The sequence below is a fragment of the Giraffa tippelskirchi genome, chromosome 6, assembly GCF_054371585.1.
Source record: "Giraffa tippelskirchi isolate mGirTip1 chromosome 6, T2T-mGirTip1v1.2.pri, whole genome shotgun sequence".
NCBI classification, from domain to species: Eukaryota; Metazoa; Chordata; class Mammalia; order Artiodactyla; family Giraffidae; genus Giraffa; species Giraffa tippelskirchi.
In genome coordinates, this window is record NC_137280.1 from 80451382 (window position 1) to 80475214 (window position 23833).

The 23833-nt window shown below is 39.5% G+C and overlaps 1 protein-coding gene across 12 annotated transcripts in view; it reads right to left on the reverse strand.

Moving 5' to 3' along the window:
- The window catches only part of RUFY1 (RUN and FYVE domain containing 1), a 63079-nt gene that overhangs the window by 26314 nt on the left and 12932 nt on the right, over positions 1 to 23833 (reverse strand). For 3 of the 12 annotated variants that reach the window (XM_081497643.1, XM_081497648.1, XM_081497652.1), the window contains exons 2-9: positions 23322 to 23495; positions 21849 to 21966; positions 17989 to 18090; positions 16287 to 16410; positions 9623 to 9684; positions 6019 to 6084; positions 3823 to 3892; positions 99 to 200 (exon numbers count right to left, since the gene is read on the reverse strand). In XM_081497643.1, coding sequence (XP_081353769.1) covers positions 99 to 200; positions 3823 to 3892; positions 6019 to 6084; positions 9623 to 9684; positions 16287 to 16410; positions 17989 to 18090; positions 21849 to 21966; positions 23322 to 23495 — 818 coding nt within the window. Of the gene's footprint in view, positions 1 to 98; positions 201 to 3818; positions 3893 to 6018; positions 6085 to 9622; positions 9685 to 16286; positions 16411 to 17988; positions 18091 to 21848; positions 21967 to 23321; positions 23496 to 23673; positions 23729 to 23833 lie in introns of those variants that run through there. The other 9 variants (XR_014055944.1, XM_081497649.1, XR_014055945.1 and 6 more) reach the window with 6 other exon arrangements.

Here is a 23833-nt window from a genome sequence, read left to right on the forward strand (position 1 = left end):
AGGGTACCAAGGCATCTTTGAAACAGAGCATCTTTGCACATTTTGAGCTTGAGGTCTGTGATGGACATGTCTGAGTGCCTGCAAGGCCTATTTCTCACCTCTACGCTTTTTTCGCTTTTCTCACGAATTAATTCATTTTGTTCTCTTAATTGTTGCTGTTCTTCTTGGAGTGAACAAATTCGGTCTGTTGCAGCTGAAAGCTTATTAAGAAAGATTTTTATATTTCTTAACATCAAAATGAATCTTACAGCTCAAATTAAAAGCTAACATTCAGCATCCTTGAAATTGACAATGCATTTTTACATATGTGAAATTTTATTTTTTATCCTTGTTTTGAATTAGGTAATACAGTCACAAAATTCCAAAGGTAAAAAAACAGTAAAATCTCTCTCCCACCCTTGCCGCTAGTGATCTCTGCCCTCCCCAGATACTCTTTCACAAAAATGACAATATACCATCTATTTCACATGGGCAAAGATTTATGGACACAAAATATTAGAAACAGCCTGAATGTCCAATACTAGAAATGGTTTAACAAATCACAGTGAAAGCAAAAAAAGAAACAAGTAGTTATTAAAATATTTATAAAAACTTTTAATGACTTGAGAACATACTTGTGATATAATATAAAGCAGGTTATAGAGTATGTTCTCATGTCTAGTTTAAAAAAAAAAAAACAATAACTGGGCTTCCCTGGTGGGGGTTAAGACTTCGTGCTCCCAATGAAGGGGACACGGTTTGGATTCCTGGTTGGGGAACTAAGACCCCACATGCCACACGGCGCGGCCTAAAACAAAACAAAACAAAAAACCCCACAACTTAAAAATGCTTAAGAAGAAAATCAAAAGCAAACAAACAAAAAAAACTTAGGAAGAGATGGGGACGCTATATACCAACTGTTAAAAATAGCTGTCATTTAGCCAGGGGATTATGGGTTTCCTGCCCCCACCCCATTCTTTTTTTCTAGCCAATGAGCAAAAATATATCTTATCACTAGAGAGATAATTAAAGAATCTGGGAGTGGAATCACAACCAAACCACTAAAAATGTGCCTGAGGAAAACATCTTCCTTGCCTTGAATGAGTTAACATGGTTTAGGGAAAAGTATGTAGGAGCAGGTGCCTTCATGGACCTGTTGAGGAGAGGCCAGCAGGAAAGACAAGGTAGAGGAGTAAATGTCCCAACCAATTTGTCCTTATCCAGCTTCTGAACCAGTCTCGAGAGAGAAGGTGAGGCTGGGTAAGGAGAAAGAAGCAAGACTTGTGCCCTCAATGTGTGGCTATGCTCTCAGCGTCATTCACACATGGGGGGCCCTGAAGCACAGAGCCCCTCACCTTCTCTTAGTCAGTGCATCTAGGTCCACTCAGACTCAGAAGCCAGGACTGAGGTTTCTAAACATAACTTCTGTGCCCAAGCTAAAAACTTCAAGGCTTGAAAGGAGGTGCTAGTTGCTACAAGGGAAGAAGCAGGCAAAAACCATATGCTAATTCCAGTCCTACTCTCTGACGACAGAGAGAGCATACTCTGAGTGAGAGGTGTACTTTTCTCTAAGGCACATTTTCTATTACAACTGTTTGCTTTTGAAGAAAAAATAACCCAGTTGTTCAGTTTCAAAAGCTAAATTAGACCTTCATTCAAAGTGTGCCAACTCCCCTCAGAGTGGGAGAAAATATTATGCAAACAAAGTAACTGATAAGGATTAATCTCCAAAATATACAAACAACTCATGCAACTCAGTATTAAATAAAAAAAAAAATCCAATCAACAAATTGGTAGAAGATCTAAACAGACATTTCTCCAAAGACACACAGATGGCCAAAAAGCACATGAAAAGATGCTTAACATCACTAATTATTAGAGAAAGGCAAATCAAAACTACAGTAAGATATCACCGGTCAGAATGGCCATCATAAAAAACCTTCAAACAATAAATACTAGAGAGGCTGTGGATAAAAGGAAACCCTCTTATGCTGTTGGTGGGAATGTAAATTGGTACAGCCACTGTGGAGAATAGTATGGCGGTTCCTTAAAAAACTATTAGTAGAGCTACCATGACCCAGCAATCCCACCTCTGGGCATGGAACCAGAGAAAACAATAGTGCGAAAAGATTCATGTATCCCAGTGTTCATTGCAGCATTACTTACAATAGCCAGGACACAAAAGCAACCTAAATGTTCATCAACAGAGGAATGGATAAAGAAGATGTGGTACATATATATAATGGAATAAAAAAGAATGAAATGATGTCAATTTTCAGAAAGATGGATGGACCTAGAGACTGTCATATCGAGTGAAGTAAGTCAGACAGAGAAAGACAAATATCATATGATATTGTTTATATGTGGAAAATATAAAAGGGGTACAAATGAACTTATATACAAAATGGAAAAAGAGTTACAGATGTAGAAAACAAACTTATGGTTACCAGGGGTAAAATGGGGAGGAAAGGGATAAACTGAAAGATTGAGACTAACATATGCACACTACTACATATAAAACAGTTAACTAATAAGGACCTACTGTATAGCACAGGGAACTCTACTCAATACTATGCAATGGTCTATATGGGAAAAGAATCTAAGAGTGGATGTATGTATTTATATAACTAATTCACTTTGCTGTACACCTGAAACTAACACAACATTATAAACCAACTACACTTCAATAAAAATGATTTAAAAAACCCTAAAACAACAACAAAAAACAAAGCATGCCACCTCATCTGGGAGAACAAAGAGTGAATGTGCTTGTTCTGAAATCAACTTAGGTCTCTTTGAGTGCCTCCACATGCCAAGCGTCAGGCAAGGCACGTTTATATGATATTAACCTAATTTAATCTATACAACACTATTGTAAGGTATGAATTATCACCCAACTTGGAGATGAGGAAAGTGAGGCCCAAAGGCCCACTCCATCCCCAGAGGAATTTGAGTCCTTCAGTTCTAAGTGCGATGAAGTCTCTCCTGTGACACTCATCTTTGAATTTCTACCTCCTCTCACAAATCTGAGCTCCTCTCCTGAAAGCTGCTCAGGTCATGGCCCTCAGAAGAGTGTAGGAAGTTTAAAGTGTGCCTTAAACTGGAGTCCTTACTAACAGGCGTGCTCCGCGACTCTCCTCTTGGCTGTAACCTGCCTCCACACCGTGTGGGCGGCCGTCCTTCGGCCCCTCTCACAGCCCCCTCCTTCCCAGAGAGACCTGGTGGGGAGGCCCGGGCAGCCAGGGACCGCTACCTGTGGGAAGCCTCAGAAAGGGCGAGCAACCTGCCTCCTGCTAGCAGGAGACAGGATGTGTCCACCAAGGAGACTGCCGGGCAGCGGGCAGTGAGCTCTTTTCCTCGGCCTCAGCCCTCCTTCTTCCTGTCCTTTCCTTCTCTCTCTTCCTAATGAGAAAGCAGAGAAAGACCACACTGTGGGGAGACTGGCTCCGCACTCCTGAGAGGCCGAAACACGGGCACTTTCACCCCACGACAGAGCCTGCGCCTTCTGGACAGCAGGGAGACACGCTACACCACAGGACCGTTGATAAAAGAGGAAGATAAGAGGACCTGGACTTGTCTCCTACTGGACCGCTGTAGGTAATGAAACCTGAGTCACGTAGAACTGGCTCATGATCAGCTGCACTGACTCATGGGAGCCCTGGCCAGGGCAGAACAGACATTCTGAGGATGTGAAATCCTGAGAACGTCTGTCCTGTGTGCAGCTCAACCCAAGGTTAGCAATTCCCATTCCTACCAGTGAGAAGCTCTGGTCAGATATATCAACCATACCATTTCTCTTAGCCTTGGGTCATTCTGTTTTAAGCATTTCAGTAAGTTACAAACCTCTTCTTGAAGCTTTGAATTAGTCTTTTCCAAGCTATCTATCTTGGTTTGAAGATCCCCAACTGTGCAGCTGTAAAACAGAAAATATTAAGTAAATGTGAACTTATGAAGGCTGTCTTCCCGATTTGTAAACAATAAGAATAGAGATTTCCAGATTTCCTGTATGAAGTGGAGAGTCAAAGCGTTTCCAATTAACTCATAGATCAGGATTCTAAATATATATGTATATCAATTGAAAAGTTTTCAATGTTTTCTTCCCCAAATATGCTACCCATTTGTTTTTTAGCCAACTGGAAAGAAAACAGAGTTTCTCCCAACACAATAGATGGGAACCAAAATGCCCTGGCAGTCATACATCTATATTCATAACACAATATTGGTACTTTTGGGTAGTAGCTTCAAAGTTGATTTTTATACTGTGTCCCATTTTTCACATACTCTTTAAGTAACATGCTCTACTTTCATACTGAAAAATACACAAAAAGCTAGTGTAGACTTGATAAACAACAACAATAGCTACAACAATAATAGTAGTAATCTTCTTTTTGGACGATGTACCAGGCTCTCTTTTGTTCTAAGCATTTTAAATGCATCAACTTATGTAATCCTCCCCATAGTTCTGTGAGGCAAATTTTATTGTTAATCTGTGTTACAGATGAGGAAACCATAACTTTACATTGAAAAACTCACTAAGTTCATACCCCTATGAACCCAGGAAGTCTGGCTCTAGAACCTGCACTTTTAGGCAACAGACCCTACTACCAAAAACTGGTGTTTTTTGCCATTGAGGGGGGTACCAAGAAACAAATCTTTCAAGGCTAACGAACCAAGGTTCAAGGATTGGGTGGGAGAAAGATAAAAATACAAATTGACACAAAATGAAAAAGGCAACAAAACAAAAGATATGGAAGGAATTACAAGTTTAAAGAGTATGACATTTTCAATTCTGTACTGACTATATAACTCACAAAGTATCAATAAAATTGCTATTTTTCCTTAGGAAACATAAATTACCAAAAAAGATATATCCTCAAGAGGAGAAAAGCTAGATGAACTGACAACTAAGAAAAGACTGAAAAGCTGGCAAAGTACTGCCTCTATACAGGCTTGGAGCTTCAAATTTTCAAGGAGCTCATGAACTAGAAGGTGTTTCCAGGCACAGAAATAAGGCAAAGCTTTCTGATTCATGTTGTGAGGCTGCATAATCTTGAGACCATGCCAGAGGGAAAACTATGGAACAATTACATTAGATTACGCCTTAAGAGAATGATTAAATTATTAAAGCTATGATCAAGTAGTTTATCCCTGTGGAAAAAATATATTAGTAAACTATGTCAATAGATTAAGGGATAAAAGTCAAGATTAACTTAATGAATGCTAAAAGGCACTTGATAAAATTCAACATCTATTTCTTACAAATGTTCTCAATAAACTAGGAATGAATTAAGAATCTCTCTCTCAAAACAATAGTCAGCATCATACCTCAGAGAGCTCAGAAATGCACTTTTTTAGGTATGTTCTAAAGAACACGCCAGATCCTTTGCCTGTTTCATTGGCTTTGGGGGTCACAGAGGCTGCTCCCATAGAGCACTGCTAATGTGCACAGTAAATTTTCTAAAGGGGTTGAGGGTTCAGAGAGAGAATTATAACTCCCAAAAATGTTAGGCTGAGAATCTCCATCTGTTCCCCTCAACAGCTGCAACAACCAGTGCTTCATGACACACAGGAGCAGCTTTCCAATTAAAAAGAAAACTCAAGATAAAGATACCCGCTTTCAAAAAATACATATACTTGCTATTAAATCTCTACTGAATTGCTTTTGAAGGTCTAACCCAGTGGTTTTCAACTCCTTTTCCTGCTCTGCACACTGGAGGGATGCGTGCTGATTCCCAGCAGCAATAGTGCTTTCTAGGCAGTGATTTCCAACTAAGTTGCTGTAGGCTGAGGGGTGGAGAGTCAGGTTTCATTTATTACTCTCTAAGTTGCATAACTACACAGAACAAAGGACCAAAGGACTCCCAAAAGCTCTTTATCAAGAAATCATACTTCTATAGCCTGTACACATGAGCACTGAATGACAATCTTTCTTCCTGATTAGGAAAAAAGTTAGTTATAAATATATGGCAACTCAAAAAAGTTCCATGAGGCAATTATTGGGCACTGAGAATGAACACTGGAAAAAGAAGGGAGTCCTACCTTAAGTGCCGGTTAAGTTCCTCCACATAATTTTTTTGATCAAGGACATCTGTGATTCTTTCATGCCTTTAAAAAAGAGCATAAAAATAGGGAAATTCTTTTTCTGTAATGAATATTAAAAAAATGCATTTACTTATTTGGCTGCATTTGGTCTTTTTGATATGGCATATGGGCTCTCCAGTTGTGGCGCATGGGCTTAGCTGCTTCCTGACATGTAGCATCTCAGTTACCCGACCAAGGATCGAACCTGTGTCCCCTGCATTACAAGATGGATTACTTTTTACCATTGGGATACCAGGGAAGTCCCAAGGAATTCCTTTTACTCAGGGTTAATACTTTGTAATTGTCCCCCAACCTTTCAATCACCAATGTCATTAATGCCATCAGGAAACCAAGAGACAGTCAGAGTGTAGTAACGTCTACATGGTCCTGAGTGAACCAGCACGACTGGCTGTGAAGACATGGAACACACTGGAAACGCTAGCCGGAAAGGATCCTCCCTACAGACGCTCCTCCCACCTCATCCCTAGCATTCGAGAATGCCACCAGGATGCAAGGTGGCACCAAAATCCATATGTGAATGGCTCCCAAGGTAGGGAGATGAAGCAGCCCTTGGTATACTGAAGAAAAAGAAGCTGGCTCATCAGAGAAGATCACAAGACTCTTCAAAACATAAAGCTGATTAGTCTGGGTTTGAAAAAAAAAAAGACTGGGAATGCCTTGGTGGTCCAGTGGTTAGGACTCTGCTTTCGATGCCAAGGGGGTGGGTTCAATTCCTGCTTAGGGAACGAAGATCCTAAAATCCATGCAGCGTGACAAACAAAACAAAAGAACAACAGCAAAAAACTTCATATATATTTATATATATAAAAAAGACTTTAACATTTTAAAGTTAGCCTCCCCCCACCAATTTCTTTACATACATATGTATGTAAATGAGATTATTCAACTCACACTCATGCCACAGGTGCTGGATTTGTTGGTCAGTACAGTTTTTTTTTTTTTTTTTAACCTTTCTGCCCTCACACAGCTTTCCCAGGTGACACATACTGACAGCTTGTTGAGTAGCCTCTGTGCATATAATCATAATATCTATCTATATTTTTATATATAGTATATGCAATTAAAATAGAAAAGAGATTTGGAGGGTTTTAAAAAATGGAATATCTATACTTCTTAGTATTACACTTTTCTCACTCAATAATACCTGTGGAAATCCCTCTAAATCTACTATACACTGGGTAAAATTTGCTTTTTCTCATGTCTGTATAATATACCACAGTGTGGAATATTTCAGATGTTCCACAATTCATTGAATTACAGATGTCCCTAAGTATCCACAGGGAACAGGTTCCAAAACCTCTGTGGATACCAAAATCTACAACTGCTCAAGTCTCTCATACAAATGGCATAGCACTGCTGACCCTCTATATCTGCGGGTTCAACATCTGCAGGTATGAAAGGCTGACTGCATTCCCTTAAGGGAGGATAATCAGCTCATTTCCAGTTCTTTTTGACATTAAGAATATATTTTTAATTCCAAGTGAGCAAATCTTAGTACTTTGGGTGCATAAAGCATGCCTCCCTTGGTAAGGTATACTGCCAGGACACTGAGACCAGAAAAGTCCTCAATATGAAGATGTGTGAAAGACAAGTAATAGATGTTTCTGGTAGAATACTCAAACACAGCCCAAGGGTTTACAGTGAGACTCCCTCCCACACCTGTCTCCTGACCTCTTCCCCACAGGCAGCCATGTGTTCAGGTCTATGTGCCTCTCTAGAAGTGATCCATGTATATGGAAGTACAACATATAAATACAAGTGTTATGTCTTCTTTATTATAACATAAATTTTAGCATGTTGTACACATTGTTTGCTTTTTTTTCTTTTCTGTCTCTTTTTTCAGGGTAACTTCTTTTAATGCTCTTGTTAACAAGGATGAGGTCGAGTTACATGCGGTATGAAAAGACATCCAAGACACACTGTGAACAAACAGTAAGTCCAGTGGCAACTTAAATATGTAATAGTGTTTTTCCATTTACATCCAAACAAACCATAAAGCAAATTACACTACCAACAATTATACACCTGCAAGGCATTAAAAAAAAAAAGGACTTGGAAGGAGTCATGCATGAGTAGCTTCCTCTGAAGAAGGAGGCGGGGAGTGGGACTGAGATGGAGACTGGGGATGGTGTGAATGCAGACATTGCCCTTGTGCTCTCTATTCTTCCTCAGAGCCTCATTCCTTAAACAACGGGAACAGCAACATATTGCCATTGTAATTAAAAACAGCTAAATCAAAACTAAAATTTCAAACAATGCAAAAACAAAAGTAGCATTCTTTGTCAGCAGTTACATGAAAGGATGCTCAACATCACTAATCATCAGGAAATGCAAAACAAAACCACAACATGGTAACACCTCATACCTGTTAGAATGGTTATCACCGAAAAGACAAGAAATAATAAGTGTTGGCCAGGAAACAGAGAAAAGAGAACCCTTGTGCAGCGTTGGTGGGAATGTAAATTAGTGCAGCCACTATGGAAAACAGTATGGCAGTTTCTCAAAAAATTAAAAATAGAACTACTAAATGATCCAGCATTCCACTTCTGGGTATTTACCCAAATAAAGTGAAAACTAACATGAATACATATATGCATCCCCATATTCACTGCAGCATTACTTATAATAGCCAAGATATAGCAACAACCTTCCTAATAGCTCAGTTGGTAAAGAATCTGCCTGCAGTGCAGAAGCCCCCATTTGATTCCCGGGTTGGGAAGATCCACTGGAGACGGGATAGGCAACCCACTCCAGTCTTCTTGCCTGGAGAATTCCATGTACTATATTTTCCATGGGGTCGCAAAGAGTAGGACACAACTGAGCGACTTTCACTTCACTCCTTTATAGCAACAACCTAAGTTTCCATCAATGGATGAATGAAGAAAATGTGGTATATTTATATAATAAAATATTATTCATCCATAAAAAAAAAAATCCTACCATTTCTGACAACATGAGTGGATTTGAGGGCATTATGCTAAGTGAAATAAGTAAAACAATGAAAGACCAATACCTTATGATCTTACTTATATATGGAATCCAAAACAAACAAACACAGAACCAAACTCACAGATACAGGGACTGGTGGTGGCTGCCAGAGGTTGGGGAGTGGGGGAGAAGGTGGGGTCATAGATACAAACTTCCAGTTATAAAATAAAGAAGGCTTAGTGATGCAATGTGCAGCGTGATGACTCTAGTTATTAGCATTTTATATATATAGTTAATGTATATAATTAAGTATAGCTAATGACTATAGTTAATAGTAAAACTGCATATTTGAAAGTTGCTAAGACAGTAGCTCTGAAAAGCTCTTGTCACAAGAAAAAAATTCTTTTGTAACTATGTTAATTAAGGTCATGGATGTATACTAGATGTACCGTGGTGATCACTTTACAATATATACAAATATCAGATCATTATGTTGTACACCTGAAAATAATACAATGTTATATGTCAATTACACCTCAATTTTTAAAAAAGTAGCATTCTTTGCTAGAATTTCATTAAAATCATGAAGAGCAGCATACATTGCAGAACTTACTCTTTGCCGCCATCTAGATCCTGCACATCTTTAATGTAGAGAGAAAAATCGATCACTCCAACCTAATTGAAAGAAAACGCACCAGTTTAAATGAAAGATAGTTTCCCCACTTTCCACAAATCTTACTATCTTTAAAATTCATGGTATTTCTACTCCTATCTCCTTCCTAACCAGTCAGTTAGATGGATCAGCTTAAAGTAGCAATCGAGCAAACAAACCGAAAGAAAAACAACCCCATCATCTTCTAGAAGAAAAACTTACTAAAAATCAGAATTCAAGGGAATATTCTGAAGTTTTACCACTTAGTAATGATTAGTTTTTCTGTCTTTATTCAACAATCAAATTGTTGACAAAGATCAACAAAGTTCTTTGGGTACAAAGTAATAAAAAAAAAAGAGAGAGAGATCTGGATCTTTAAAGTGGCGACCTCAACTGGTAACTTTGACCAAGTTGGGGTGAAAAGGTCCAGTCACTATTTCAGGGAAAATTCTCTGCTATAGGGAACTAGGGCGGTCCAAAATCCCTCAACATTTCAAAGTTAGGCGCTTTGTCCAGAAATAAAGCACTTGAGAGAGAGTGAATGAGAGCCCTAGCCTGCTACCATTGACTCCAGTGAAAGTGAAGCCATTCCTTTGAAATACAGGATAATTGGGTCCATCAATACAGAAATATTTAAATCAACCACATTATAGCCATATTGCAGAACCCTATGCAACCATAACAAAGAATGTAGGGAATGAAAATGTAATGAAATGAAGAAAGCTCCAGGATAAAATTTTAAGTCCAAGAATACTATGTACCGCATTAACTCCTTATAGTAACCCCACTTATGTTAAAAACCAAAGCTATATGTGACGTCTTTTGCAACTTCTCTGTTGCGCCTCCCACCAATCTCCATTCCCAACCCTTGAACCTGGGTGGCCTTACGACCTGTCTTAATGAGCAGAAAGCAGCAGGAAGGATGCTGTGACTTTTGCAGTTAGGTTAACAAGGGCAGTACATGCTTCATCCTGGCTCTTTCCCTTGGGCACATGCCTCTGAAGTTCTGAGCTTCTACGGGAAAAGTCTGGCTACCTTGAGGCACCACGCTGGAGACCATGTGGAGAGACCAGATGCAGACAGAGATGCCCGAGAAACCCCTGCTGCTCCAGCGCCCGCTCACTATGCCTTCTCAACTCAGAGGGCAGTGAGAGCACATGCCTTCAGCCACTCTAGTCCTAGCCACCAACTGCCTATAATCACAGGTGTGCTTCAGAATCAACTTGCTGAGCTCAGCTAACCATCAACTATGAGTAATTGATATTTTTAATGTAACAAATTAACATTTGTTACACCGCAATAGAAAGCCAGGAAAGATTTAGTTAAAAACAAGAACCTATGTATACATAAATGCATAGAAAAAGTAGTCCCTCAAGGTTTTACCATTACCTGTGGGGACAAAAGTGGAACTGAAGGGGGAGGAGAAAAGGGAAGCTTGAAGTTCACTTTTCACTTCACATGCTTCTATAATTGCTTAATTTTTTTCAACAAGCATGTACTTCTTCTATAATACAAAAAGACTGGAAAAAAGGAAACAATAGAAAGAATGAGAAAGAATTAATACCTAAAGTAGAAATTAATGGACTAGAAGACAGATAAAGTCTTCTTCCCAAAGCAGAAGTGATGAGTAAAGAGCAAGATCTGGGTTTCAAGCTCAACACAGTAGACAAACTCTATCATGTGCACAATATTACAATTTGGAAAAGTGAGATTTTAAAAAGCTACAAGAAAAAATGCAACTAACAGGAGATCTGAATGAAATAAATGATTTCTGGAAAAATATAAATGACTAAAGGTTTATATAAGGCTTAGGAAACCAATAAATTGACCAAAGCTATGCAAAAATAAAAGTGGTCAAAGTATGCAGATCATAAAGAGCTGAAATGGTTATACCAACAAGTTTTGATAAACATTTAAAGAAAAATAATTCTTGCTATAACAAACTTTTGTAGAAAATAAGAACAAAAAGAATATTATCCAGCTTATCTTATGAGGTTATACAATCCTGACACTGAAAAGTTACAAAGACACTATAGAAAAGGAAGATTCAGACAAGTGTTATTTGTAAGTGGAAACACAAAAATCCCAAATAAACCACAGACATTAAGTCTAGCAGTACACTAAAAGTATATGTATGATGACCAAGTAAGATTTATTTTAAGAATTCAGGAATAATATCACAATAAGAAGCCCAAGAATTAATTCAATTATAATTATGGGCTAAAAATGGATATGACATCTCAATAGATGCCAAAAAGGTATTGGGTAGCATTCAGTATTCATTTTTTAAAAATTAATTTATTTAATTGGAGGCTAATTACTTTACAACATTGAGGTGGTTTTTGTCATATGGGTTTGGGATGGGAGCACACATGTACACCTGTGGCTGATACATGTCAATATTCATTTTTAAATAAAAATGCAAAGTTAGAAGAGAACAGCACTTTCTAAACATGAGAAAGAGGATCTCTCAGATAGCAACAGCAAATACTCATGCTTCATAGTGACATGTAAGAGGCATTATATAGGCCAGAGGCTCAATCACATTTATTATTTAATAAAAATCCCAGACAAATTTTTATTTTGGAATCTAACAAAATGATGTTCAAGGTCATCTGGCAGAATGGAAAATGGACAGCCTCAACTAAATCTGATAAAGTGGTATAACAAAGTAGGTAGGAGGTGAACTGCACACACTATATGGCTTTGGTAGTTAAAAGACTATGTTACTAGCATAGAAATAAAAAGATCCAGAGACTAAATAGAGAGTCTACAAATAAGCCTCTGAGTATAATGGATATTTCAACACATGATAAAGGCGGAATTTCAAATTAGTAGGCAAAATAATAATATTTGTTATATGGTATTGAGAAAACTGGTTTACTACTGTACTTATATAAGAAATCTGGATTTCCACTTCATACTATGTCAAAAAGAATGACAGGCAGATTATTTAAATGTAAAATATATACATGTGATTTAAAAATCAAGTTAATTTTTAGATGTGGAAGGACCTTCTAGGCACAAAAGTTTAGAAGGTATAGAGGAAAAGTCCATTAAATACGACTGCAAAGAAACAAAAAAAAGGTCTATAGGGAAAACAAACCCTGAGCGAGCAGAAAAAAATTTTATAACAAATATTCTGACAAATGGTAAATATCATCATCTATAATAAAGGAGTGGAAAAAGATGGAATACTCAAAAAAAATGGGCAAAGGATATGAACAAGTGAACCACCAATGGCTTGTTTAACATTTGTAATACAACATGAAAAAACCTTGTATAATATTTATAATAAAACATGAAAAAAAAAACCCTCCATCATCCTAGTTCTCAAAAACACAAATTTGAGATGACGAGTTTTTTCTGTCTGATTGAAAAAGACTGAGAACGCTCACATGCTTTCACAACACTCATGCAGAACTTGTGCACTCTGACACAGAAATCTCAAAACTTATCCTAAGAAAATAACCTGACAAGACTAAAAAACAAATATAAGGATATTTATAACACTGTCATTATAACATGAAAGTGACTTACATTAATAAGTATTGGTTAGGGAGGGAGAATCAAGAAGGAGGGGATATATACATTATATATATACTTATATGCATATATATATAAAATTATGACTGAAAATTAGAGATACGAAGGGAACATTTCATGCAAAGATGGGCTCGATAAAGTTCAGAAATGGTATGGACCTAACAGAAGCAGAAGATATTAAGAAGAAGTGGCAAGAATACACAGAAGAACTGTACAAAAAAGATCTTCACGACCCAGATAATCACGATGGTGTGATCACTCACCTAGAGCCAGGCATCCTGGAATGTGAAGTCAAGTGGGCCTTAGAAAGCATCACTACGAACAAAGCTAGTGGAGGTGATGGAATTCCAGTTGAGCTATTTCAAATCCTGAAAGATGATGCTGTGAAAGTGTTGCACTCAATATGCCAGTGAATCTGGAAAACTCAGCAGTGGCCGCAGGACTGGAAAAGGTCAGTTTTCATTCCAATCCCAAAGAAAGGCAATGCCAAAGAATGCTCGAACTACTGCACAATTGCACTCATCTCACATGCTAGTAAAGTAATGCTCAAAATTCTCCAAGCCAGGCTTCAGCAATACGTGAACCATGAACTTCCAGATGTTCAAGCTGGATTTAGAAAAGGCAGAGGAACCAGAGATCAAATTGCCAACATCCTCTGGATCATCGAAAAAGCAAGAAAGTTCCAGAAAAACATCTATTTCTGCTTTATTGACTATGCCAAAGTCTTTGACTGTGTGGATCACAATAAATTGTGGAAAATTCTGAAAGAGATGGAAATACCAGATGATCTGACCTGTCTCTTGAGAAACCTGTATGCAGGTCAGGAAGCAACAGTTAGAACTGGACATGGAACAACAGACTGGTTCCAAATAGGAAAAGGAATACGTCAAGGCTGTATATTGTCACCCTGCTTATTTAACTTATATGCAGAGTACATCATGAGAAATGCTGAGCTGGAGGAAGCACAAGCTGGAATCAAGATTTCTGGGAGAAATATCAATAACCTCAGATATGCAGATGACATCACCCTTATGGAAGCAAGTGAAGAAGAATTAAAGAGCCTCTTGATGAAGGTGAAAGAGGAGAGTGAAAAAGTTGGCTTAAAGCTCAACATTCAGAAAACTAAGATCATGGCATCTGGTCCCATCACTTCATGGGAAATAGATGGGGAAAGAGTGGAAACAGTGTCAGACTTTATTTTTTTGGGCTCCATAATCACTGCAGATGGTGATTGCAGCCATGAAATTAAAAGACGCTTACTCCTTGGAAGGAAAGTTATGACCAACCTAGGCAGCATATTTAAAAGCAGAGACATTACTTTGCCAACAAAGGTCCGTCTAGTCAAGGCTATGGTTTTTCCAGTAGTCATGTATGGATGTGAGAGTTGGACAGTGAAGAAAGCTGAGAGCCGAAGAATTGATGCTTTTGAACTGTGGTGTTAGAGAAGACTCTTGAGAGTCCCTTGGACTGCAAGAAGATCCAACCAGTCCATCCTAAAGGAGATTAGTCCTGGGTGTTCATTGGAAGGACTGATGTTGAAGCTGAAACTCCAATACTTTGGCCACCTCATGCGAAGAGTTGACTCATTGGAAAAGACCCTAATGCTGGGAAGGATTGGGGAGAAGGGGACAACAGAGGATGAGATGGCTGGATGGCATCACTGACTCGATGGACATGGGTTTGGGTAGACTCCGGGAGTTGGTGATGGACAGGGAGGCCTGGTGTGCTGCTATTCATGGGGTCGCAAAGAGTTAGACACGACTGAGTGACTGAACTGAACTGATGGCAGAAAACAACACAACACTGTAAAGCAATTATCTTTCAATTAAAAAAAAGTATTGGTTAAATAAATTATGGTATATTCATAAAATAGATGACCACATGGTTATTTAAAATGGTTTGTGTCTCTTGACATCAAGAGCTATGTGGAACACATTGTTAAATAAAGAAATTGCAAAATGGTGTTCTTGGAATAATCACATTTTGGTTTAATGAAAAAAGAAAGCTCCAAACATCTGTCTCTGAGGTACAAAGACACAAACACACACACACACACACACACACACACTCACACACATTCACACCTTTTATTTATGTGCTGGAAGGATATATCCCAAAATGCAACACTGAATTAGCCATTTCTGTGTAACAGGACAATATGTGATACTTTGTTTCTTTTCAGAAAAAGTCTTTATATTTTTTGAAAAATATTCCACAGGCAAAAACAAGAAAACTACTGGCGAAAAAAAAAAGCTGCTCTGGTCATGGAGGGATTGGGGAAGCTTTAGAGTCATGTCCAAACATGTAGTGGGAAGAAGGCAGGGCAGTGGCCCAGCCCTGAAGTGGGGTGGAGGTTAAGGCTGGGGCAGAGTGTCTGGATTTACAGCCTCTACCACCATGAGCTTAGGCCTCAGCCGTGGTTCCTGGCTCTCGTGCAGGAGGAAAAGCCCATCACAAGAAGGCTGTCTCCAGCAAGGGGCACTCCGCACCTCAAGGCCTGAAAATTCATGCTCCATTTTACCACTTGACTTTCCAAATCTCTGCTGAGTCTGTTTTCCCACTCCTCATGCAGACTTGTCTGCCCCAGACTTCCTGACTTATCTGCTTCATGTTTCTGCATTCCCCATTCTTGGCTGCTTCTAACTCATGACCTGGATGGTTGCTAGCTTCAACTTTCTCAGTCTCAAGCCTGACCATTTCAGTGTACTGCTTAAAAACCTCCAATGGTTCCCAAAGTTTCAGGGACAAAAGCTAAAGCCTCTAACATGGCACTGATGATGTAACAGCTGGGCCAGCCTCCACCTCCACCTCACTCACTGAGCAGGCTGTGTTCTAGCCATGGAGAACTATTTCCTGTTCCCAGACATGCCATGCTCTCTGTGTGTGCCTCCCAAGCTATTTTTTGCTCTTCCCTGAGACTTTTGCCAGCTGTTCCAGCTTTGGTCCAGCACAGCACCCTGCATGGCTCTTTGCCAGATACCCCCTACCATCTGCCCCTTCCTGCACATGTCTGCAGATCCAATGTAAAATCCCTGGCCCAAATAAGACATTTGATCTAGGGTCAAAATTCCCATCTTACCTGAGAATCCAAGTCTTCTCCTTTTAAGCAGAGGTTGGCATCAAGCACGTTGAGTCCCACCAGCAGACCGACAATCACTGTCCCTTCCTCCTCCATCATTAATGCCTCAGGCTCATAGAACTCACTGAAAGAGACGGATATGACAGGAACACCTTCACCACCCTTCTATGGGACCTATCCTGCCTTTTCACCTCTTAGCTCATGGCCTGGCTGCCAGTTTCACCAGGAGCCAGAGGCTGCCTTGTGTGCATTCCCGTCTGCCTTTTATTCCCTCTCTCACTTTAAGTTCTGTGATCTCTTCTCTGGCCTCTCCTCTCTTCCTGGGGCTTAGGATGGACCCCTCCCACCTCTGGTCTAAGGTTAACTTCTCTAGTTGGACCCTGGACTCCAGCTCTTCTCATCTCTAGGCCCCTGTGTTTCTAAACGCCATTCTGTCCCTCTTGTCCACCTGGCTTTTTCTTTTGTCTCACTATGTGAACTACTTCTACACTTACATTCATGTCAACATGAAGTGCGATCCTACGATCCCCAACCCCCCAACCCAGAACAATACTCTTCCTTCTTCCTTGCGTCCCAGGGAACAACACTGCCTGCTTTTACTTCCTTATCTCCCAGTCCCCTTGGCCATGTGCAGTGAGGCTCCACCCGTCACTGCTCTGATCACCAGCGATTAGCTAATATACCATTGTGTGTGTGAGTGCATAAGAACTTATTATCCTCCGAATTAGATGTTTATTTATTTATTATCATTTTATTTTTGGCAGTGAGCCATGTGGGATCTTAGTTCCCAGATCAGGGATGGAAGCTGTGCCTTCTATAGTGGAAGTGTGAAGTCTTCACCACTGGACCACGAGGAAGTCCCAGAACTAGTTGTTTAGAACAAAATCTGTGCCTCAAAGTTACTCAGTGTAACGGTACTCAGAGAATAGTACAAGGTATGTAAATTATTTGAAATAAGTATTTATCATGAAAAGATTTGTTCAGTAATAAGCCATGACTTGAAAACAATGGAAAATTTTGGATGATAGGCTATCCTGTAAAAGATATTTTTATTTCAGTTAGATAAAGAGTTTTTCCTCATAAACTCGCATATCATAGAGAAAATTCCTTTTGTAATGATTTCTTTTGTCTATAAAGTTATAAATATAAAAAATGAACCCAGTCATAAATTTCAGAGATAGACAGTTTGTCTTTACTGATGCCAAGAGACATAAAAGTTTACAAACTGAATATGGAATCCTAAAATAGGTAATCTAGGTATGTTCTCTTATAAAAGGCAGGGTTTTATAATTTAAAATTGCCCATTGAATCTAGTTCAAGTCATTTTCCCCCTATTATCACCCAATCAAATACTATTTTGTTGAAACGTAATGGAGTATGCTGTCAGTTACCTGATCTTAGGTATTTTGGAAGAATTATTTTCAAAATGAAAATATGAATCTTCATTCATAAAGACTTTCAGATATCAGTGCTCAAAAAATAAAATTCTGCTATTTTAAAACTAAGCCACAGAATAATTACACTTCATAATAATCTGAATAAAAACTACAGACTTGTTCAGGTTTTTCCATTAACATCTTACAGAGAAACATGAATGAACCATTTGGCCAAGTCAATACATTCTTGTTTTAATTCCTAATGATGTACAAAACTATGTTCTAATTACGAAGCAAAAACTAAGCGAAGATAGGTGATGAAATACCTCAAGAGATTTTTATTGTCTACAAGCACTTTCAGATAGTCTGCCAGTTTCTTCTGCATGAGTGCAAGATAAAGCCAAGCTCTGCCCCTTCCCACAGCTGTCCTGTAGTTCAAACAGAGAATCAGACTATTAGAGCATAACAACAACAAAAACAAAGGGAAAAAAGCCAACTTAGCCAAGGAGAAATATAGTCACACACACATACACACATGCACACACGCTTGTGAATGCAAAGTTGCCCTGGGGGTTACGGGAACACTCTGGGAAGGTTGAGGAAATCCTCACTGCATTCTTTTCGGGACTATTTGAAGTCTGTATCATAGGCATATATTTCCCTCCCTCTCCCTCAAAAAAAAAAAACACAATAAAACCAGCAAAAAAATTTAAGCCAGAAACATCTGATTTCTGGAACAAATACAATTAGATAAAACTCTGCCTATATTCATAAATTTCACAGAAAGCCATGAAATACCAGGTTAGATTGTATCATGGATAAACATTCTTTCAACAGGTGAATATAGAATATAGTTATTAAAGTACTGAACTCACAAGATTTCTAAGGCATTAGCTTGAAATTTATTACATCAAGTTTATTTTTGACACAGTAAAATACACATAACATGGAAGTTACCACCTCATCCATTTTTAAGTGTACTGTTTAGTTGTGTTAGGGACATTCACATGGTTGTGCAACCAGTCTCAAAGGTGCAATTCTGAAAAGACCTGTTTTAAAAGAAAAAAAAAGCCTCCCAAATATAGAGCTAGCACTATTTAAGGAAAAAAATACTGTTCTAAGCAGAGTAATTGCATTTGTAATATCCAAGAGAGTATTAGAGGTACTGCTGTAATCAATATCTGCCTCAAAGGGCTAGAAGGCACCCAACTTAATATAAAAGGCTTTGGATTGCCCCCACCTTTCAATAAATGATGTGAAGCCAGAGTAAAAGAAGAAACGAAAAGGAAAAAAAAAAGACATATGATGTTGGCATGATAGGGAAAATGGACACTGACATTTTCTGCTTGGTGGGAGTACAAACTGGTACAATTCTTCTAGCAGGCAATTTAATGCCAGCAGGTTATCAAAATTCTACATCTAGCAATATAAGGAAATAATTGAGGATGTACACAAAGATGTCTGTTGGGGATGGTCAGCACTGTAGTTTGGACAATGAGAATTTGAAGACAACCACAAAGCCCAAAGTGGGAGGAGCTAAACAACAGAATGCTATGTGCTCATTTCAAAAACAAAGTTGTGGATGAGTATTTAATATGGAAAAAGGTTTAAAATTACTACCAAATGGGAAAAAAAACTACAGTATGTACAGTTTAATACTTGATTTTTTCCCCAGTTCTCCTTCTCTGTTCATTAATATACTACTTCTAGTTTAGGTTCACTTCTGAAACATTTTTCTGCATTGGAAATAAACATTCTTATTTTTCCTCCCTTCTTACAAAAATATTAGTATGCTACATATGCCATTTTGCAACTTGCTTATTTTACTGAATATCTGTCATTTTGAAATTCTTTCTGTACACAGGGAATTTCCTATTCATTTTTTCATAGTTTTAAGGTGTTTCACTTTTGGACTGAGCCATGATTTATTTACCTAGTTTTTAATCTAGGCCATTTCTAATCTTCTGCTGTTACAAATAATGCTGCAACAGATATTTCTGTACATGTGTCATTTTCACATTAGGTCTACGAGATAAAACCCCTAGAAGTAGAATTACTGGGTCAAAAGGTAGATGCACTGGTGGTTTTGGTGGTTAGTGCCAAACTGTCTTCCATGAGGAATGCAACAGTGATGCCACTGGGGGAGGTGAAGGTGAATTAAAATAGAATCTTCTCTATTTGTCTGTCTGACTTTGTACTGAAAGGATCTACAAGGATACTGACCAACATATTAATTGTAGTTTTGTTTTTTCTGAGTAGTAAGCTAATAGAAGCATCTCTTTTGGTTGTTCTTGTTTTCTAATTAAAAATTATGTAATAAGAAAAAAGATCATTTTTAATTTTCAAAAAAGGAGAGAACCTTGTCTGTTGTCTGGGTTTAAATGCCAATACGTGGAATCGTATTTGTTGTGTAACCGTATATTTAATAATAAACCATGATAAGAAAACAATGAAAAGTTCTGGGTCCTGGGCCATACTGTAAAAGATATTTTTATCTCAATTAGACAAGGAAATTAAACTCCAGAGAGATGACTCTCAGGATGCAAAGTCTGTCCTGAAAGTTTCAAACTACCTCAGAGCAAACAGTCTCTACTCTCCAAAAAATACTAATCAATCCTAACTTCCAAAATACTGTAGAAATTTTAGAACTTTTGCTTCTGTTTAATGAAACAGTAAAAACACTGCAGCTCTCTATGGAGCAAAGCCAGTAGTCTTTTCTCACATGGCTCCCAAATAGACTACTACTCCAGAGGCATTAAGAAGAGGGAGCTACTCTGTATTTCCTTTCTGGCAGACAAAGGGAGGATTTTGATACTTAAACTAGTTACTTGTTTAGCATCCACGGGGTTAATGAGGGAACAGAAGCAGTGAGTTCAGCTGATAAGAAGCTCTTTGTTAGCACAACAAGACTTCAAAAATGCCCCTGTGCCTAAGTGGAAATAGAAGGGTGAGTGCAGGAGAAGGCAGAACTCTACTCCATCCAATCAGACCACCCAAGGACAGGGTCTCTTGAGGGAGTGAGCGGGCTGGAAGGGATGGACAATAAGACCACATATAGAACAACTGAAGAAATAAGGCAGATGTGGGAGGTTCATGAAAGTGAAAAGTAAAAGGGTTAGTTGTTCAGTCATGTCCAACTCTTTGCGACCCCATAGACTATAGTCTGCCAGGGTCTTTTTTGCCCGTGCAATTTTCCAGGCAAGAATACTGCAGTCGGTATCCATTTCCTTCTCCAGGGGATCTTCCCCACCCAGGGATCGAACCCGCATCTCCTGCATTGCAGGCAGATTCTTTACTGTCTGAGCCACCAGGGAAGCCCAGGAAGATCATGGCTGGGGCAGGGGGTTGGGGGTGGTGGTGGTGTCACCAAATAAATATATGAAAGTTTGTCACCTGCTATAGGCTTTCACCTTAGGTGGCATAGGCCCACAGGGCTGAACCCAGATCAGAGACAGAAGGCTTAAATCCTATGAACGCATGGGGTTCAGTAGCAAATGAGTTTAGCAAGATGTAGAGGGTTTCAGAGGCCAGGAGACCTGTGTTCTCTTCCTGATTCAACCACTCAGTTGCCAAGGGACCTTGGGCAAGTTACTTAACCACTCTGAGTCTCAGTTTCTGCACTTGCAGATGGGAACACCAACAGCTTAGGGATTTGTCGAGGATGAAATTAAATAGTGAAATGTCCTTAGCACAATGCCTGGCACTTGGCAGGGCCTTAGTCAGTGGTGGTGGCTATTGTAATTACCCTAAAATGGAATGGGCTGGCTCTGCAGGAGAAGGTCAAAGAGAGTCTGGACAGTTGAGTTCCTTGTGGAAGACTCTGCAGGGGGCTCTTCTGTATCGACCTCAGGATCTCCTTCTCCTCAGGATCTCCTTCTCCTCTTGTAACTGCTCTTGCAGTAACAATACCTTTTCATTACAGAACCTTGTACGACAAGCAGGAATCACTGTCTTCATTTGAAAGAAAAGGAAACTGAGGCTCAGAGTGGGGCAAATTTTGCTCAAGTTTATGTGGAGATTGAGCAGCAGAGCTGAGACTAAAGTCTAAGTAAAGTGTGGCTTGTGCTACAGTTTGTTCTAAATTAGAAGATGCTTTATTAGCAAGGAATTGAGAAATGGATAAATACAAGGGAGTTTTTTTGTTTTTTTTTTAAACATCAAATTGATGTAACTACTTCTCACTCACTTTAATTCTGGTAGATTTCTGACACTAGTGGCTATATCTGATGCTTCTGGACAAAGTTTCTCCACCAGCTCCAAAGGACCAAAGAAAGATTTATTTTGGCCAATAAAACTCTTCTTAACTAAAAGGGAAAACAGAAGTATTATTCATGAGAACAGTTTGCAAAACGTCTTCAGGGACCCTCAGTCTCTCTCCCAAAAGCCAAATGAAAGCTATGGAGCTGCACTGCTTACTCCTTCTGATTCAGTCTTGGGGACTGGGAGAAGCCAAGTACCAAATGAGCTCTCCCTGCTTCTGATGACAGGGTTTCTCTGCTATACCCATTATGTTCCCTCAAGTATTTATTGCCCACAAAATAAAACAAGTGCTCAAATAATCATCTATGAAATCCTTGCCCTTTCTCCCTCTTACCTGATGTTAAAGTGAATTCTTGATTGACTTTGTCAAATCATCATCACCATCCCTTATCTGAACTGCTGCAATAACCTCCTAATGGGTTTCCTTGCTCCTAATATTGTTAACCACCCCACCTTTCTAATCTGTTCTCCACATAGGTGAAAGCTTTTTAAAAATGTAGGTTAGATCTTATTTTTCCATTGCTGAAAAGCCTCCAAATACTCATGAAATAAACTCCAACTCCTAACTTGACCTTTAAAGGCCAACGTGATCCACCCCATCCCAACCACCCTGACCTCCCCTCCTCCTGCTTGGCATGCCTCACTTACCTGGTGTCTTCCTCAAACCAAGGTTGGTCCCACTCAAGACCTCTGCACCTGTTTTGTTTTTCTAGAAAGGCTCTTGCCCCAAACCTTTGCATAGTTGACTCCTTCTCTCCTTTAGCTCTCAGCTCACATTTCACTCCCTAGAAAGACCTTCCCCTCTTACCCTAACTGGAAAGATTTTCCCTTGATTCTCTATCTTTTCACCAATCTTGCATCCCTGAATTAGTAGCATTTTGTAACTATTTTGCTTCTGAATTTGTTGTCTGTCTCCTCTCTAGAACTGTGCTGTCCAAGGTAGTCACTAGCCACAAGTGGTACTGAAATGTAGCCAGTGCAATTGAGATGTGCTGTAAGTGTAAAATACACAGTGGATCTTTAAGCCTCAGTTTAAAAAAGAATGTAAAATATCTCATTAATAAGGTTTATACTGACTATATATGTCAAAATGATACTATTTTGGCTATATTGGGTTCAATAAAATAAATTACTAAAACTTCATGTGTTTCTTTCTGGTTTTTAAAAACGTGGCTACTAGAATATTAGAAATTACACATGTGGCTTGCATGGCATTTCTATTGGACAGCGCTGCTCTAGAGTATCATGTCTTGTGGGCAGGGATCTTGTTCGTTTTGTGCACAGCTGTTATCCCAGCACCCGGAACAATGGCATTGAAGATGCTGAGCGAACAGTTAGCCTGAATTTTCACGCTCCCGAAGCCCCACCCCCACCCCCCCGCCCCGCCGCCGCGGCTCACCTCTCAGCCCATGTTTAAGGCAATGCTCCATCACTACAAAGAACTGCTGCAGGGGGGCATGATCTGCATCCAGGCTGCGGCCCAGGCTCAGGGCAGACTGGAGCAAGACCTTGATGCTGAGTTTCATCATGTGCATCAGGTTGACACGCTCCTCCATCATCTGGCACTTGGAAGCTGTGGAGTGGAAACAGGGACAGCTTCGTTAGTGCACTAAATGTAGCCCCGGGTGAGGAGGCTAGACGCAGAACAATGAAGGGAAGACCCGTCAGCCGGTCTGCTCTGAGCACTCAAGTGCGGATTAACCGGAGCTCTCAGCCAACCGGCCCCTAACCCCGGGAGGTCACAGCCTCACCCGGGCGGCTGAAGCCGTGGGTCATACTTCAAAGGCCTCTCCCAGGAAGCTCTGCGCGTTGCTACGGCAACTGCCCTACCAGCACTCCCTGCGATTGGTGTCTCCCACGCCCTCATTCCATTTTCGACCAATGGAACGATGCATACTCCAGAAAGCCTCG